The sequence below is a fragment of the Sorghum bicolor genome, chromosome 8 (assembly GCF_000003195.3).
Source record: "Sorghum bicolor cultivar BTx623 chromosome 8, Sorghum_bicolor_NCBIv3, whole genome shotgun sequence".
Classification (NCBI taxonomy): domain Eukaryota; kingdom Viridiplantae; phylum Streptophyta; class Magnoliopsida; order Poales; family Poaceae; genus Sorghum; species Sorghum bicolor.
In genome coordinates this window covers 756,060-775,831 of record NC_012877.2, presented here as the reverse complement: position 1 = coordinate 775,831, position 19,772 = coordinate 756,060, and the positions used below count along the sequence as shown (strand labels likewise).

At 46.1% G+C, this 19,772-nt stretch overlaps 2 protein-coding genes across 2 annotated transcripts; one reads left to right on the top strand and one right to left on the bottom strand.

The window, feature by feature from the left end:
• LOC8055517 (double-stranded RNA-binding protein 8) lies at positions 745-3,331 on the top strand. The gene is made up of 4 exons (XM_002442620.2): positions 745-937; positions 1,075-1,340; positions 2,104-2,317; positions 2,425-3,331. Exons 1-4 carry the CDS (start codon positions 847-849, stop codon positions 3,036-3,038), a joined length of 1,185 nt encoding a protein of 394 aa, XP_002442665.1. The 5' UTR covers positions 745-846; the 3' UTR covers positions 3,039-3,331.
• LOC8055516 (pentatricopeptide repeat-containing protein At3g20730) lies at positions 3,188-9,916 on the bottom strand. The gene is given in 4 exon segments (XM_021446285.1): positions 3,188-4,167; positions 4,170-6,908; positions 7,403-7,489; positions 9,679-9,916. Coding segments are annotated over 2 exon segments (2,457 nt in total). The 5' UTR covers positions 6,060-6,908; positions 7,403-7,489; positions 9,679-9,916; the 3' UTR covers positions 3,188-3,600.

Below are 19,772 nucleotides of genomic sequence, written 5' to 3'. Positions count from 1 at the left end.
TAGTTACTCCATGATTAGCCTTAAGTGCTACAGTAACCCACATGTGCTAATGACAGATTAATTATGTTTAATAGATTTGTCTTGCAGTTTCCTGACGAGCTATGTAATTTGTTTTTTTATTCGTTTCTAAAAACCCCTCCCGACATCCTTCCGACACATCCGATGTGACATCCAAATAATTTTTATCAGCAATCTAAACAGGGCCTAAACACGGCCTCGCTGGTGCTGCTGCTGCTTTGCCTTCACAATATTGGATTGTTTGTGATCTGCCTGTTCCCTGGCTGCAGTGCAAGTGTTTCTGCAACAGCAGCGTCACTGTCACTGAGCACTGAGCATTTTAGCCTTGTCGCAGCGGCGACCGCGCGCCGCGCCACCAACCCCGTGCTGCGACTGCGATGAAGTGCCACGGGCCACCACCACCGCCTGCTTGCGCGCCACGGCCGCTTCGCCGCCGCCGCGACCCTCTTGTGCACCGCCACCGCCCACCGCACGACCGGTGCTCTCAACGCCCTCCTGGTCGCGCTCTACTGTTACTACGCCGGCGTGTGTCCTGTGGTGTCGTCCTCGCCGTGGCGCATAGCCGCATAGGAGAGACCGTCACCGGCGACGGCGAGTGTTTGGTTCCGAGGCAGCTGCCACTGACATGTGGGGCCACCGCTCGATGGGACCAGCTTGCCATTCGGATAAAACGCGAATATTTTTTTTATTCTATATATATATATATGAAAAAAAATGCTACGGACACACGCGAAGAGAAAGAATTCAAGGATTCCCCGAGAAGCACTGCACAGAAACAGAACCCTCTCTCGCACCCTCACGCTCCAAGGCGGCGGCGGCGGCGGCGCGATGGACGGCGGAGGCGCGGCCTCGCCCGATACCGCCATCTGCATCGCCCCTGGCCCTGGGCCCATCGTCGCGGTGCCCCCCGCCGGGATCAGTAAGCTGCCCCCAACCCTTCCTTCCTTCCCTTCCCTTCTCGCCAAGCGCATCTCACTCATGCCGATTCGCGCAGTTTCACCAACATTGCTACGCTGCTACTGTTTCCTTAGCTGCTGCGTGCTTGATTTGGGACAGGGGTGGAGAACTGCTACGTGTTCAAGAGCCGGCTGCAGGAGTACGCGCAGAAGGCTGGCCTTCCGACCCCGGAGTACCACACCCTGAAAGAAGGCCCGTCCCACGAACCTGTCTTCAAGTCCACGGTGTTGGTGAACAACACCACGTACGAGTCCCTGCCTGGGTTCTTCAGCCGGAAGGCTGCGGAGCAGTCGGCCGCGGAAGTCGCGCTCATGGAGATTGCCATGTCTGCTCCGGTCGCCGAGACCAGAAGCATCCCAGCAGTTGTAAGTTACTCTCCTTATTTTTTTTTGGCAGATATATGGTTGCTAAAGATTCTAAGTGTATACAAAACTATCATATTAGCAGAAGAAAAATCTGTTTGTTCTTTGAATTTGAAGGTGTATGTAAATGAGTGATGATCTAGAAAATCAGGGCCTAAAGGGAAAAGCAAACTGCCTCATTCATAGTTATGCGGCCACCTAGTATAGAACATAAACATGCTTCTTCAAAACACTTTGCTCCAATCCTATCTAGTACCTGATGTGCTTGTTTCACTTCTTTTATTTTTACAGATACGGATGTGAGAGTATCTGAAGTCTCCTATATTAACTTGGCATTGCGAACCTTCCATTAAATTTATTACAAGTATGCTAATGGCACCTAAGTTATTTTCAAGTCGAGTGATGTAAATTAGTTTAACTGTGATTGTCTAGTGATATCTGAGTACTGTCACAAAAGTTTGTTTTAGGTTTCATGGCATTTCCCCAACAATATTCTTTGGTCATATTATTTATCTGTAAAATTGTTAACACCAAGGTCCCCTCTAAATACGGGAATTTAGTTATGAAGATGCTTGCAGCCTCATTCTGAGCAGTTTATGAACCATGAACTATGCATAGTTCACAACATGGTGATTAAATTAAGTTGCCATGGGACATGAACCATTCATAGGTCAACTTGTGAATTCGGATGACTAAATTAGCATAGCATTGCAGGATCTCTGATTGATTGACATGTTTCTTTGATACGTCTTACTATGCTTTGCAGCAAGAAACTGGCCTGTGCAAGAATCTTCTTCAAGAGTATGCTCAGAAGATGAATTACGCCATTCCATCTTATATTTGCACTAAGCAAGCGTCAGGTGTAGCTCCTTTCATATGCACTGTTGAGATTGGTGGCATACAATACATTGGTGCTGCGGCTAGAACAAAGAAGGAGGCAGAGATAAAAGCTGCCCGAACTGCTCTTCTTGCAATCCAGGGTAATTTTCTTTGCACTCAATCCAAGGGCATTTGTTGTGCAAATATTATCACTCCTTTCTCGCTCTGGCTTGGGTTTTGGCTCATAAATGGGCAATGTTTGGTGCAGGTCAATCAGAAGGTTGTGCAAATGGTGCTAAAAAGTACATTGTTGTTCCTGGACAAAGGCCGGTTAAGGAGACAGATAAAAAACCAACTGAAACCCCCAAACCACTTAAAGTGAAGAAACGTGGTTCCAAAAGGAAATGGAACAAGAAGAAATTGGTGGGGATGGCTAACCAAATTGTTGATGCTCAAAAGGATGTAGAGGGGCTTGGAATGCTTCTACAGTATGACCATGAGGAAGCTGGAAGAATAGAATATGAGTTATCTAGAGATACTGCAATGGTTCAATTTAACAAGGAAGTTATAGTGATGCAACCTGGTGAGGGAGATAGGATAGTGCAACCGGAGTCACCCAGAGATCCTGCACAGGTCCAACATAACAATGCAGCTAGAAGTGTCGAACAGGACCCACTCAGCAACACTGAAGTGGTGATGCCTAACAATGAAGCTATAACTATAGAGCATGAGCCGCTGAGTGCCTATGTACCGTTGCAATCTAATGGGGATTCTACAGATGTGAAGGAGGCACCAAGTAATACCTCAATGATGCAGGGTGAGGAATCAGAAACCACAAGGCAAGAAGCACCTCACACTGGTGAACTGGTTCAACCTAACTAGGAACCTACTTTTGAAGGAAGCAAATCTTTCTGAACGGGAAAACCAAAATGTAGGAAATGCATGCGTTGCTGTAGGCAAATAAGTCCACTGTTGTGTCTGTGGAGGAATAGAGGAGAGTATGTGAACCGAGATAGCTAGTTTATGTTTGTTATCATTAGCCGGTTGTATTTGGTCAGGTTTTCCCTGTCATATTGGTGACCTTTGCTTACATGTGCAATGAATTTGAGGTAGCCGATCCAAATCTCCACTTGGCCACTGGATGGTTGCTTAAATGATGTTATTCATTATTTTAATTTCTCTTTCTCTTATGTCAAATTATGAACGTAAAAAACAAACAGAGCAGTATCCTTTTCTGCACTAGCAAGGATTGTGCACCAAATGCCCAAACGGCAGTTAACCTATTTTCAGGAGTAATTGTGTGTGGCAGTTTGTTATCAAAATGCCCGGCAAAAAAAAGCATTTCACTATTTACATTCGCTTCAACACAAAGTGCCGTTACTCGGCTACCCCTGAAGTATTTCAACAACCCCTGGTACTCTATTAACAAAACATTTCTGAATGGCTAGATCTCAACACTGCTGTAACCTTGCGCCTTCTGCACTTGATTCTCAGCCATCTTCCGCCTGGTGTCCTCTGCAGACTGCCAATCTCCATCTTCAGCATAGACATGTGACAGCGACACATATGCGCCATCACTGTTTGGTGCCATTCTTAGGATCTGTTCTGCTGCAAGCAGACCAAGTTCTTTGTTCCCATGGATCCGGCAACCGTTCATCAGTGACCTCCATACTGCAGGCCATGGCTGGAACGGCATTGCCTCGATAACGCCTTTTGCTTCTTCAAGGAGCCCTCTTCGCGCCAGCAGGTCAATCAAGCACGCGTAATTGGCCCTTGTCGGATTCATGCCATGCGCAGACAGCATGGAGCTGAACAGAAGCTTCCCCTGCTCGACTAGCCCAAGATGGCTGCAAGCTGAGATGACAGCAACGAACGTAGCTGGTGTTGGAGCCAACTGAAGCTGTGTCATATCTTGGTAGAGGCTGAGGACTTCATGGATCAGACCATGGTTGGCACAAGCTGTCAGCATGGTGTTGTATAGTATGGCGTCCTTGGTTATCGATGAAACTTAATGAAAGCGCTTTTGGCAGCTGTGATATCACCGCATTTTGCATAGGCATCAACCAAAGCACTCGATACACAGAAGTGCTTGCTGTGCCCTGTCCTGACAACGAGCGCATGGATGCACCTGCACTGCCTAATCAATGCAGCGTTTGCACAGGCATTCAGGATGGTACCCAGGATGAACTCATCAGGCTTCTCTGGGCAGTCAACTCTGAACAAGTTGAAGAGAAACAGGGCCTCTTTATCCAAGTCATGCTTCACGAATGCAGAGATGGTGACTCCCCATGATACTAAATCCATCTTGCCAGCTTCCTCGATGATTTTCAGTGGATCTAGAACTGAGCCAAGGGCGACTTTTGCTTTGATAAGTGAGGTCGACACGAACTGGCATGAAGCGAACCCCTGTTTCAGAACACATGCGTGGATTTGCTCATGGTTCCTTGCATCATGATCTTGTTGGAAGGCAGACAGAACAGCTGGATAGGTGAACTCATCTGGTCTTGCCCCGAAGCAAACCAAGCTGCGGAAGAGCCTCATTGCATCTTCAGAACAGCCGTGCAGACCATAGCCTGCAATCATCTCATTCCATGTCACAACGTTTCTGACACTGAGATTACAGAAGAAGCCATAAGCACAGCCGAGCAGCCCACACTGTGAGAGCATGTTGATGACTGCATTTGCTACAAGAACATTGTCAGAGTAGCCATGGCGGTAGGCAAGTCCAAGGATCTGAAGACCGAGGGAGGCACTCTCTTTAGCACCACTCAGCCTCAGCATGACAGAGAACGTTACTTGATTAGGTTTGCAGCCAAACCGTGACATGTCGAAAAAGCAGTCCGCAGCTGCCCTCTCATCCTCATCGTGTGCGAGGCCTGATATCATTGTGTTCCAAGAAACAGTATCCTTCCACTGAATCTTACCAAAGATACCAACGGCAGCTTCCTTCTGTCCTGCTTTGAAATACATATCCATGAGTGTGTTCATCACTGAAGTATTGGACTCAAACTCGCTGTGGATGACGAGGCCATGAACCTGCCGCCCGAAATTCAAGTCGCAGGTGATCGAGGAAGCCTTGACAGCCGAAACGTAGGTGAACATGTCAGCTGCCATTCCAGAACGGTGCAACAGAACCACTGTCCTCATCGCGTCATACCCACGGCCATTGGTGGCATAGCCCTCCAGCATCGCATTCCAGCACGCGACGTCTCTGGAAGCAGGAGCTATGCCTGCAAACACTCGCTCCACAGCAGCAACACGCCCGTGCTTGGCATACACCAGCATCAGCGAGCTCCCAACGTAAGGATTTCCATCCAGGCCAGCTTTGACAGCGAGGCCGTGAAGGGAACAGCCGAGCTTCACGTCAGCCACCACGACGGACTGACAGCAAGCACCGAGCGCGCTGGCGAGAGCGAACTCGTTGGGGCAGAACCCGGTCCTGACCATGGAGGAGAAGAGCGCGAGCCCCAGGTCAGGCGCCCCGCCGCGCGCCGCGGCGGACACCATGGCCGTCCAGGTGACGAGGTTGCGGCGCGGCGTTTCGTCGAACAGGTCCAGCGCGCTGGCGAGGCACCCGCGCTTGGCGTAGTAGATGAGGAGGTGGTTCGCGGTGAAGGTGTCCGCGGACACGCCGAGCTTTACGGCGGACGCGTGGAGCCGCGTGCCAGTGGACGTGGACGGTGGCGCCGCGGCGGAAGTGGAAGCCGAGGCGGCGGCGGCGGAGAGGGCGTTCGCGATGGCGAAAGGGTCCGTGGCGGCGGGAGCGCCGGCCGCAGCAGCGCGGCTGCCGCTGGCGAGTGCGGTGAAAGTGGTGGAGGCAATGGCGGGTTGGGGGAACATCCATGCTGGTGCTCCTGTTCTTGCAGGTGGCATCAAGGAGGAAGCTTTTGCACGGAGCATCATCCCCTTCCACTGGCACTAAACTTTTGCACGCCATTTCTGAAGCCGAAACGATCGGCAATCTCTGAACTGCTGACCACGATGAGCCCATGATGACTATACTGCGGAGTAGTATGTTTTTTGGGAAACTTGTTGCATGCTCTGGCAAATTTAATTTGACATTAGATTCATTTCAATTGTACGTACCATGGAAAACTCTGAATCCACATCAAACAGAATTATGCATCACTCTGTCAGTTGCTTGAACATCAGAAAATGACTGAAGAAAGCACACAGGAATCTCAGGTTAACGATTCTGATTGAACAACTAAAAAGGCACTACACGTGCTAGAATGTCACAGACTCACAGCTATCCTCTTCGTGTATCCCACCCGCTTCTTCATCTTCATTAACCGACGATATCTTGGTCAAGGCAACCATGATTCCAATAGAGGTAAACGGCACCGGCCACATCGATCACGACTGCGACAGCATGCGCAGTAATCACACGTACTTTCACGTTTACGCCGGGTAATTCTCTGATTGCAAAGTACACAACCTTCGACCATGAGATTGTTGCCAGATTTACTATTTTGCACCACTCCACTCTGTGCGCTGGTATGTCGTCTAGGTCGATGAGGAACTTCTGTACGACAGCCATCGCAATAAACACAAGCGATGGAAAAATTAGATTCATCACCCCCCACTTTAACCACTTTCTGGAGTTGCCTTCTTCGTGATGCCCACACGTCTCTTCTCCAAATCCAAATATAAAAGAGAGACCAAGCAGAAAAGCATGGCCAAACAACGATAAACACACCCTATCAAGTACCAAAAACGTTGTCGCTTCCTCTGTTGTCCAGCTCCAGCATCCTGAAGAAAAAGGAATGTGAGGGCCAAAATGTTATAAGGTATTTTGGTTTTTCTAGATACATTATTTTTACTATAAATTAGATATATTATTTTATATCTAAGCGTAAATATCAAAAGCCGAAAGCTAGATATCTAAAGAAGCCAAAACATCTTATAATTTGGTATAGAGAGAATAGGAAGCAAATAGTACAAAATATTTTCTGCCTTGTTTAGTTTACCCCGAAAACCAAAAAATTTTCAAGATTCTCCGTCACATCAAATTTTTAAGCACATGCATAAAACATTAGATATAGACGAAAATAAAAACTAATTACACAGTTTGCCTGTAAATCACAAGATGGATCTTTTGAGCCTAGTTAGTCCATGATTGAATAATATTTGTCAAATAAAAACGAAAATGCTACAATACCGAAATCCGATTTTTTTTTTTGAACTAAACAAGGCCTTACTGTATATAACCCGATTTGATGGTTATAAACCACAAGAGATGTTACCTCTTCTGGTGTCCTTGCTTGTGAGTTTGGTGGTGGTGGCCCCCATTCAAGATCGTCGTCTCCATTGCGATAGTGTGCCCTGTGACTCTGCATCCAATACTACTGAATCAATACTCTTGATCGCGCCAATCTCTGTAGGGTTTTTTCATGTCCCAATAGTCACGTGTCAATAATATTCAGTATTTCGATATTTTGTGATTAGTTCTACTGAGAGAGTTTTTCAATCTCTGGAATGCAATACATGCAGCCCAACTGAACCTGAAGGATAGCCGAGAAGATGAAATAGTTTGTACACTTGAAGGATCAGCAAGTTCGGCCTACGAAATCCAGTTCGCAGGCCAGATGTTAATCTAGGAATTATGGACACCTCCATGATGCAAATTTTTTTTTTCCTATGGCTACTACTACAGAAGATGCTTTGGACAGCGTCCTGTCTTCAGCTGCGAGGTTGGAAAAACAATTATTTCTGTGAAAGGAATCTGGAGACGGTCACACCTTTTCATCGAATGCCTCGTTTCTAAAACGATATGGAGGATTGGTTCTACCAGCTGACCAACCTTGGCACTAAAAGGGTGGGCACATACAGTAGCAAACTAGCAATCCTAACCCTCTGGTGTAGGAGTATTTGGAAGCAAAGGAACCATGTGGTTTTCAGAGACTCAAGAAGAACAGTGCAGGCGATCTTCTCAGAAATCAAAGATACTTGTTCCATTTGGTCTTTGGCTAGATTGGGTGAGATGTTCCCCTTTCTACTACTCAAATATAGCTTAGCTTTTATTTGCTTCGCCCACGCAGCTACACCGCGTTAGGCTGCCCTTCTCGTGCATGTAATCAACATTATCACTGCTTCCTTCCTTACTAAGGGCTGTTTTTTTTTTACTAAACACTTATTTCCAAAACAGCTTCATGGGTGAAGCTTTGCTCTCAACTATACATGAAGTAGTTGGTGAAGCTATTTTACCAAATACTTTTTCCAAAACAGCTCAGCTTCATTTATAAAGTTGTTCATGAAGCTATTTTCTAAAAAAACAGCTTTACTACTGAAGTTGAGCTACGCCAAACAAGCTCTAAATATATTCAAGCCGGGCAACTGTATATTCCAAAAAAAATCTACCTTTGTCTGAAGGGCCATCAGGCCAAATCCTGGCCCCACTAACAACATCAAAGTATATCATATTTCTCATATACTCTCTCTCCGTTCTGAAATAGGGCGCATTATGACTTCTAAAATTTGTATTGAAATACAATGCATTCTACGTAATTACTATGTTTCGATTTGACAAGATTTGTTAAAAAAGAAGTCATGATTTGAAGAGAGACTCTATAATTGGAATAATTTATGAGTACATGTGTTATTTGAGTGTTCTCGTAAGTTGATTTAAAAATTTTAAAACGCACTGTGTTACAGAATTGAGAAAAATTAAGTAACAATCAGAGATATTGGAAATAGCATATTCCCAAATCCCAAACGGCACATAATCACATGTGTAATATATATGGTGGTCAGTCATGGTTGTGTGTGTTACCTCTTCATGTTTTGTAGCTGCTTGATTGTTTGGATGATCATGTTCATCATCAATATTGCCTCCATGACCAGGTTGTGTTAGATTTGATCTCTTCCTGCATGGCCCAACGGCCATGCAGAAGGATCCGTTCCTCCCCTGGATGGCCCAACGGCCAGATCCGCTCCTGATCGGGGAGCCCCACCCGTTCAATGGCTGGTGGGCCCCTGTCACCCTGCGGTATAAAGAGAAGGGAGGGGAGCCGGGGCACGCACCACGATGTTGGCCGCCGCCAACACTCCCTCCCACATCTCTAACCCTAATCTGATCTAGAGGGTCGCAGACAGTGACGGGAAGTTCCACCACCACCGCGCTACGACCCGGCGCCCTCTTCTTCACCTCCGGCAAGGCTACTCCACGCGTCAAGATTCGGGACTAATGGCGGATCCCGGCTCCTCTGCTATCAAAGGCGATGGTCTGTGTTTTACCCTAACCTCCTCTACCTTATGTACACCTAGATCTTGTATTAGGTTCTCGAAATACTCCATGATTTACTTGTATTAGAATCTGCCCGACTAATTCCCTGGTTAGTAGATCCGGTTATGTTTTATTAGTTCTATCAATGGTATCGGCCTAATCTAATCAAGGGTTAGAACTGGGATTAGTCAGTCTCGTTAGAACCCTAGCTATAAGAAATTAGAAGAAGGGGAATAAATTAAACCCTAACCCTAAGCCCCATCACGCGCAAACCGGCCAAAGGGGAGAATCACCTACCTTTGCCGGCCTTCTTAGCCCGCCGCCGGCGGGGGAGCTCACTGGGATTCAGGGCACCTCCCGCACGGGGGGAGCTCACTGCGCGTGGCGGGTTTTAGGGCACCGCCCGCACGGCCGCTCGACGACGGCGTGCTCGGCCGCGGGCGAGCACGCGCGCCGGCGAGGGGTCCCGCGGCGGCGCCGCCATGCCCTTTCCTCCTCCACCAGGTCGCCGTCGGCTGAAGAGAGAGGAGAGAAAGAGAGAAATGAGCTAGGGTTTTCCAAGGGGCGCGGCCTCAGCGGCTTTTGTTCGCCCGACTCGCGCGCGTGGCCGTTCGATCTGAACGGATGGCCGAGATCAGCCGCGGCGCATCTGGGCCACGCCGGCCCAGGCGGGCGCGCCCGCTCGCCCTCGCGGACCGCATCGGCTGGTGGGCCGATTCGTTCGCCCCGGCCCGTTTAGCCATGGAAATTCTTTTCCATTCTCAGAAAACTGAATAAGCAAACAACAAAAAAAAAACTAGCGGGCCGGCCCATCAGAGCTTAGTGCGCAGGCAACACTTCTAGCTGGCCGGGCCGTTGGTTCCTTTAGGGAAATTAGGCCTTGTTCAGTTGAGGGAAATTTTTGGTTTTGGCTACCGTAGCACTTTCGTTTGTTTGTGACAAATATTATCCAATCATGGACTAACTAGACTCAAAAGTTCGGCTCGCGAATTACAGGTAAACTGTGTAATCAGTATTTGTTTTTGTCTATATTTAATACTTCATGCATGTTTCACAAGATTCGATGTGACGGGGAATCTTGAAATTTTTTGGGAACTAAACAAGGCCTTAGTTTTCCTTTTTCCAGAAACAGTTTTAGCATTATTTTTTTTTGATTAATTTCAGTATCAGTTTAAATTTCTATTAAATTTTGATCCAACGTGATAAATTTTTCAGAGAATATTAGATACATTTCTGGAAATTATTATTAGTATATTGTTTATTCACGTTTTCCGCTGCTTAGTAATTTTAGTTGCTCCTAAATTAAATTCAAACCAACGGGCGAGTTTAATTTCGGGCAAAATTAGCACTTAGAAAATTTTATAATATTGTTATTTTCTGACCAACGTTGATGATATCAATACTATAATTGTTTACCTCATTAGCTATACTGCATTATTATTATATTCTGCCCAACGGTGATATAAAATTAATGCAGAAAGGGATTGTATGTATTAATACTGACCAATGTTGTTTTAATACATGCAATTTATATTAAGCTATTTGTTTTTAATTAAGTCACCTCACAAATCTTGTATCTAAATTTCAGGATTCACCAACTGGGTGTCGTTGATTCCAACACTCAACGGGACCAACTACAAGTTGTGGCATCAGCAGTATGAGTTAGCCCTTGTCATGACAGACAATGCCTTAGCCTTCAACGAACCGTGTCCTGTTGAACCAGCAGAACCGGTACGTGAAGAGAATGAGACTGAGGCAGCGTTTGCGACACGCAAGCGTGACCATGCCACAGTGAGAATGAGCTATGACCTTGCAAAGAAGCAATGGGACAATTCAAATAAGAAATGTCTGACACTGGCTAAGGCGACTATTTTAGAGCCTATTAGGGGATCACTTCCTGAGTGTGCCACCATCACTGAGTACTTAGAGAAGGTCAAGAACCAGTTTCATGGGACCACTAAGACCCAAGCAAGCATGCTTATTGAAAGAGCATCTAGGCCCCCAGTGATTTCGGTGATTAATGACATTATTGATTACTATGACTAACGTGTGTTTTGCAGAGGCAAAGTCATAGGTAAGGTCATGGTAAATAGGTACTCGATGGACAGGGACGTACATGCCTACTTAATAGTGGAAATCGTTTCGGTTTTTGAAGGATGGACGGACATCGTCAAGACTAGACTAGGTCTAAGTGCCATATGGTGGAGAAGGGCACTTAGAGTAGTTTAGGACTTTGTTTTCCTTTGACCGTACTATTAAGAGGGGCTTTGATCTAGTAGCTTGACTTAGGCAAGGCTTTAGGTTTAGGTGTGGTGCACACTTGGTAAACCTAGCACTAGGCAGCTCAGAGATAGTCCTTAGATCGAGAGGAACAAACTTCGTTTTGGAGCGATCGCGTTTCGACGAAGTTTGGGTGCCCAAAGGGGCACCGGACGCTGCACCGGACGCTCTGTGAGTGCGTCCGGTGAGGTCCTTAGCCGTTGGAACAGTGTGGTGCTTAGGGTTAGGCACCGGATGCCAGCACCGGACGCACCGGGTAGCGTCCGGTCCCATACCCAAGGAGGTTGCAAGCCTTCCCTGAGCACCGGACGCTAGCACCGGACGCACCGGGTAGCGTCCGGTCCCATGCGCAGGGAGCATGTAAAGTTTTCCCGAGCACCGAACGGTGCACCGGACGCTGGGAGTTAGCGTCCGGTGACCTGTTAGAGAGAAGTACAGGTAGCCGTTATGTAACACCGGACGCTCGGTGCAGTGCGTCCGGTGCAACATAATGTGCTTCCGGTGACCCCGTTTTCAGTGGAAAACGGTTGGCCGACCTTTGGACTTCGTGGATAGTATTTATACTCCTCCACCTTGTCCATGAGAGTTCTCTTGCCCATTTGAACATCAGAGAAACTTGTTGTGGAGCAAGAGAGTTGCAAGAGCCTAGAGAGGATTGAGATTTGAGTGATTTCTTGAGAGAATCCTCTTCTAGTGAGTTCCAAGAGTCAAGTGTGCATCCACCACTCTCTAGAGCCTTGTTTAGGTCAAGTGAGAGTTCGTTGCTTATTACTCTTGGTGATCGCCATCACCTAGACGGTTCGGTGGTGATTGAAGGCACGAAGACCGCCCGGAGTTCTTGTGGGTGGCTCGTGTCAAGCTTGTGAGCGGTTTTGGGCGATTCACCGCGACGGAGTGTCGAAGAATCAGCCCGTAGAGAGCACTTGGTCCTTGTGCGGACCAAGGGGGAGCAAGACCCTTGCGCGGGTGCTCCAACGAGGACTAGTGGAGAGTGGCGACTCTCCGATACCTCGGCAAAACATCGCCGAGCACTTTCTTCCACTACTCCTTTACATTCTAGCATTTACTTTGTGCTTTTACATTCTTAGGATTGCCATGCTAGAATAGGATTGGAACTAGGTTGCAAAACTTTTATCCGGTAGCTCTCTAGGACACTCTAGGCACAAGGGGTTGAATTGGAGCTTATAGGTTGCTTAAATTGTTAGAGAAGCCCAATTCACCCCCCCTCTTGGGCATCTTGATCCTTTCAATTGGTATTGGAGCCTAGTGCTCTTTATTTAGGCTTCACCGCCTAGAGAAAGATGTCTAACGGGGATGGACCGCCACCCATGTTCGATGGGGATGACTTCCCGTATTGGAAAATATGGATGGAGTCATACCTTGAGGCATGCGACACAAAGTGCCTAAAAGCCGCGACCGAAGGGTTTGCCCCTCCGGAAAGAGCCACCGCTCTTACTCCACAAGAGCAAGAAAACGAGAAATGGAATGCGAAGGCCAAAAACCACATCTTTAGAGGCCTTTGCAAAGAGGTGTTCAACCGCATTCGGAGCCACAAAACCGCCAATGAACTTTGGAAGGAACTTTGTGCGCTCCATGAGGGAACAAAGAGTGAACGTGAGGAACGCTATCACTTAGTGATGAACAAGCTTAATACATTTGAAATGCTTCCCAAAGAAAATGCTAATGAAATGTATTCTCGCTTGAATGTCATTGTAGAGGAGCTTAATGGACTTGGGCTCACTCAAATGAGTACGGCGGATGTAGCAAGGAAGATACTATGTGTTCTTCCCATTGAGAAATATGGGCACATAGTGACGGTGCTTCATCAAGGCGATCTTTCCACCGCTACACCAACCGCCATATTGGGAAAGATCAATGCTCATGAGATGTACATGCACATGAACCCCCAAGATGGCTCCTCATCGGCCAAGAAAGAGAAGAAGGACTTGGCTCTCAAAGCTTCTCACAAGGGCAAGGCTAAGAAGATTGAAGTTGAGTCATCAACTTCAAGTGATGATGATGCATCTATTGCCCTCATGGTGAGAAGAACCACAAAGATGTTGAAGAAGCTCAACAAGAATGTAGTCAACTTTGACTCCAAGAAGAAGAAGTTCTTCACAAGTAGCAAGCGGAAGCCCATTTTCGAGATGGATTGCTACAATTGTGGTGAGCTTGGTCATCTTGCTCATCAATGTCCAAAGCCCAAGAAGGACAAGTACAAGAAGAAGAAGAAAGAGCAAGATGACTCAAGTGATGATGAGAAGAATGACAAGAAGCAATACAAGAAGAAAGGTGGCAAGAAGAAGGAGCACTACAAGAAGAAGAATGGCAAGGCTTACATTGTTGGTGATTGGCTCACCGACATTGAGAGCTCTAGTGGTGACTCCTCCGGCAATGAAAGTGATGATGAGAAGGTTGCCGCCATTGCCATCGATGCTCCATCACCATCATCTTCACCGCCATCTACATCCTCTACACACCTATGCCTCATGGCTAAAGGTGACCGGAAGGTACAAAGTGAGGATGAGAGTAGTGAAAGTGATAGTGAATTTGAATCACCTTCTTATGATGAACTTGTAAAATTGCTTAACGAGTACACAAAAGTCATAAGAAAAACTAGAAGTGAAAATGAAAAGCTTGAACTTGAAAATGACACACTTCTAGCAAAGTTTAAGTCTAGTGATGAGCTTAGAGACCAAAATGAGATCATGACCAATAAGCTCAAGGAGCTCAAACTCTCTCTAAAAGAGCTCAAAGAAAAACATGATAAACTTGAGAGTGTTCATGATGAGCTTATCACTAGATATAGAGCAATGAAAGAAGAGCTAACAACTCTAAAAGCAAACTATGACAATCTTGAGATTGCTTATGAACTTGCAATTGAAACACATGTTGCTACTAACAATGTTGCTAAGCTTGATGTAGCCACATCTTGTGATGACTTACTTGTGGAGAGCACAAGCAAATGTGTTGATTGCAAGGGCAAGAAAGTGGTAGTGGCCGAGAGTTATGAGGACACTATCAAGCTCAAGGATGAAATTGTCATGCTCAAGAAAGAGTTGCAAGACCAAGCCAAGCACAAGACCATTGTGATTGAGTCACTTGATCTAGACAAGAAGCTTGCATATGAGAACAAGTTACTCAAAGAAGAAAATCAATATCTCAAGCTTGGTTTGATGTATGACAAGCAAGAAGAAGATGAGACATTCATCTTGGATGAGTTAGCTAGCAACAATGACCCAATCATCAAAAAGCTAACTCAAGAGAACAACAAGCTCAAGAAAGAGAAGGCACATCTAACCATGGGGTTAGCCAAGTTCACCAAAGGGAAAGACCTTCAAAGTGAGCTTTTCATGAACACCGTCATGAAGATGGACAAGAGTGGGATTGGCTACAAGGCTCATCAAACAAAGCTCATCAAGTCTCTAGCCTCTCATGAACAACCAAGTAAGCCAAAGCCAAAGAGATGCTTTGAATGTGGTCAAGAAGGACACTTTGCTCATGAGTGTAAGGCACCACTACCACCACCCTTGCCCAAGCATGCAAGACCATTTGCCTTCAATGCTCACTACATTGTAAGGAAAGACAAGAGTGGCAAGGTCAAGGTTAGCTTCATGGGGCCGCCCAACAAGCAAAGGCCAAAGAAGATTTGGGTGCCAAAGCAACTAGTAGAGAAGGTCAAGGGCCCTAAGCAAATGTGGGTCCCTAAATCTCAAGCTTGATCTCTTGTGTGTAGGTGAACTACAAGACCGGTGGATCACATTGGGTAATTGATAGTGGTTGCACTCAACATATGACCGGAGATCCCCGGATGTTCACCTCTCTTGATGAAGATGTTGACAACCAAGAGAAGATCACATTTGGTGACAATTCAAAAGGCAAGGTCAAGGGATTAGGAAAGGTTGCTATATCAAATGACAACTCCATCACCAATGTGCTTTAGGTGCAATCATTGAGTTTCAACTTGCTCTCAGTTGGATAACTTTGTGATCTTGGATTTGAATGCTTATTCAAGAAGAAGGAAGTGATTGTGACCAAGGAAGATGACAATGAAGTGATATTCAAAGGCTTCCGGCACAACAACTTATATGTAGTTGATTTCTCATCCGATGAAGTTGATGTCAAGACTTGCTTATTCACCAAGACCTCACTTGGGTGGTTGTGGCATAGAAGGTTAGCACATGTTGGAATGGACACACTCAAGAAGTTGATGAAGAAAGAATTGATTAGAGGCTTGAAGGATGTGACATTTGAAAAGGACAAACTTTGTAGTGCATGTCAAGTGGGCAAACAAGTTGCAAACACTCATCCAACCAAAGCCTATCTCTCTACTTCAAGAGTGCTTGAGCTACTACACATGGACTTGTTTGGACCAACCACATATGCTAGTCTTGGAGGCAACAAATATTGCTTGGTCATAGTTGATGATTTCTCCCGGTACACTTGGACATTCTTCTTGCAAGACAAAGCCGAAGTTGCATCAATATTCAAGAAGTTTGCAAAGAATGCCCAAAATCAATTTTATGTGAAGATCAAGAAAATTAGAAGTGAAAATGGCAAAGAGTTTGACAACACCAACATTGAAGAGTACTGTGATGAAGTGGGAATCAAGCATGAGTTCTCCTCAACATACACACCACAACAAAATGGGGTTGTAGAAAGAAAGAACCGGACATTGATTACCTTGGCAAGAACAATGCTATATGAGTATAACACTTCGGAGAAGATGTGGGCCGAGGCAATCAACACGGCATGCTATGCTTCAAACCGGCTCTTTCCTCACAAGTTCCTAGAGAAGACACCATATGAGTTGCTCAATGGGAAGAAGCCCGATGTCTCATTCTTTAGAGTGTTTGGATGCAAATGTTACATCTACAAGAAGCGCCAACACTTGGGAAAGTTCCAAAGAAGATGTGACATCGGTTACTTGGTTGGCTATTCATCAAAGTCCAAGGCATATAGAGTCTTTAACCATGCCACAAACATGGTTGAAGAAACTTTTGATGTTGAATTTGATGAAACTAATGGCTCCCAAGGAGCAAGTGATAATCTTGATGATGTAGGTGGTGAACCATTGAGGGATGCCATGAAGAACATGCCGGTGGGAGACATCAAGCCTAAAGAAGATGATGATGATGTGCAAGTCATTGAGCCACCATCCACCTCACAAGTTTCACAAGATGAAGACAAGGATGTGAGAGATGCTCATGAAGACACTCAAGTCACTCATGAGCAAGCGGTGGCACAAGCACAAGATGTTGATGCTCCCCAACCAACCCCTCAAGTGGCACCAAGAGGAACATCACATCTCCTCCAAGATCACTCTCAAGATCTCATCATCGGGAGTCCATCACGTGGTGTAACTACTCGTTCTAGACATGCTTTATTTATTGAACATCACGCTTTTGTGTCTCTTGAAGATGAACCAAAGACTATAGAGGAAGCTCTTCGTGATGCGGATTGGATCATGGCCATGCAAGAGGAGTTGAACAACTTCTCTCGCAACCAAGTGTGGACACTTGAAGAGCGACCCAAAGATGCAAGAGTGATTGGAACAAAATGGGTCTTCCAGAACAAGAAGGATGATCAAGGCAAAGTGGTGCGCAACAAGGCAAGGCTCGTGGCAAAAGGCTTTTCACAAGTGGAAGGTCTTGACTTCGGTGAAACCTTTGCACCGGTGGCAAGACTTGAAGCAATCCGTATCCTACTTGCATATGCATCTAGTCATGATATCAAGTTATTTCAAATGGATGTGAAAAGTGCCTTTTTAAATGGTTATATTAATGAACTTGTCTATGTTGAGCAACCCCCCGGTTTTGAAGACCCTAGGTACCCCAAGCATGTCTACCAGTTGTCCAAAGCACTCTATGGTCTCAAGCAAGCTCCTAGAGCTTGGTATGAGAGGCTTTGGGACTTCCTCATTGAGAAGGGCTTCAAGATTGGGAAAGTTGACACAACACTCTTCACCAAGAAAATGAATGGGGAAATCTTCATTTGCCAAGTCTATGTTGATGATATTATTTTTGGCTCTACTAATGAAGATTTTTGCAAGGAATTTGGTGATTTGATGTCCAAGGAGTTTGAGATGTCCATGATTGGCGAGCTATCCTTCTTCCTAGGATTTCAAGTCAAGCAAATGAAGGAAGGGGTCTTTATCTCTCAAGAGAAGTACACTCAAGATCTTCTCAAGAGGTTCAAGATGATGGATTGCAAGCCAATCAAGACTCCCATGGCATCAAATGGGCATCTCGACTTGGATGAGGGAGGTAACCCTATTGACAAGACTCTCTATCGCTCCATGATAGGAAGTCTACTCTACCTCACCGCATCTAGGCCCGATATAATGTTTAGTTTGTGTATGTGTGCAAGATATCAAGCAATGCCTATGGAATCTCACTTGATTGCGGTCAAGAGAATTCTTAGGTATCTAAAATACACACCTTGCCTAGGCTTGTGGTATCCCAAAGGTGCAAGATTCCAACTTGTAGGGTATTCCGATTCGGATTATGCCGGGTGCCGGATTGATAGAAAAAGCACATCCGGAGGGTGCCACTTCCTAGGTAGATCACTTGTCTCTTGGATGTCAAAGAAACAAAATAGTGTTGCCTTGTCAACGGCCGAAGCGGAATACATTGCTGCCGGTGCTTGTTGTGCACAAATACTCTACATGAAACAAACTTTGCTAGACTATGAAGTAGTACTAGACAAAGTACCTTTGTTGTGTGACAACGAAAGAGCCGTAAAACTTGCAAACAACCCGGTTCAACACACCCGCACAAAACATATTGACATCCGTCACCACTTCCTTAGGGATCACGTTGCTAAAGGTGACATATCTCTAGAGAATGTGGGAACGTAAAATCAATTAGCGGATATCTTCACAAAACCCCTAGACGAAGCTAGGTTTTGTATGTTGAGAAATGAACTAAATGTGCTTGATCTCTCTAACTTCACTAAAAGATAAAAGTTGTGTTGAAACTTGTAAATAACTTTTGCTTTGCATATCATGCATACTAAATCTAAAATACAACTTGCATGTAGGGCTTGTCTAACATGGTTAAGATAACCCCCTTGTGTGTGTGAAAAAGCTTAACCTTGGATCAAAATTGACAAGCATTAGTTTACTTTCAAGTATTGCATTACAACGCATATCATATGCATGCTTGTTAGTTGACCGTTTCTTTTCGATTTTTTTCGTTGAGCATCCTCTGTGTTCGTCCATAGATAGGGGGAGCATTCAAAGCTCATTGTGATTCTAACCCCTAGCTTTATGGCCATATGATGCTCCTTCGTGATTTCTCGAACTATTTTCATAAAAATTACTAAGCCTATAGCTAAATATTTGTGAAAATTTGAGGTTTTGAGAGAAGTCACTCATACCAGTTCCATTTGGTGTTTAATTGTGTGCTTTTGGAAATGGAACTTGGTTGGGTCAAAGTCGGACGTGGTGCTTAGTTGAAAAAAATGCTCAGAGGAGCACCGGACGATGCACCGGACGCTGCATCTGTGCGTCCGGTGCGGTGAGTGTGCCAGACTGCACTCACCGGACATAGGAACAGTGTCCCTGTAGCGTCCGGTGCGGTGCGTCCGGTGCTCACCTGGCGTGACCTGTAGCACCGGACGCTAAAGCCAGCGTCCGGTGCCCATCGTCCGGTGCAAAGCCGAATTGCAGACCTCTCTGCGCATGAGTCCGGTGGTCACCGGACGCGTCCGGTGCCACATTAAGAGCGTCCGGTGACCCCGCAGCGGGCGCATATAGCCCGCGCCCAGGGGCTCTCCGCGGCAGTTTTCTTTTCTTCCTCCTCCGATCTCTGGCCGCGCCCGTGCCCTAGAGCCGCCGCCGTCGTCCGTGCGTCGTTCCTCGGCGAGTTTGGAGCCTTCCTCCGCGCCAGATCTGCTAAGGGACTTCTTCCCTTCCTTCTCCTCGCACTGGTTTCCCTCCTTGCGAAGTGGTTAGGGTTTGGGGTAAGTCCTTTACTCTGTGCCCCCAAGTTGCTCAAGTCTTTGTATCAATGGAAAAGAAAGGTGTTTTGATCTCGATCTTATACATCTAATCCTTGTAGCACCTTGAGGAGAGGACTCGTGGTCTCCGGTAGTCTTCGATCACAATA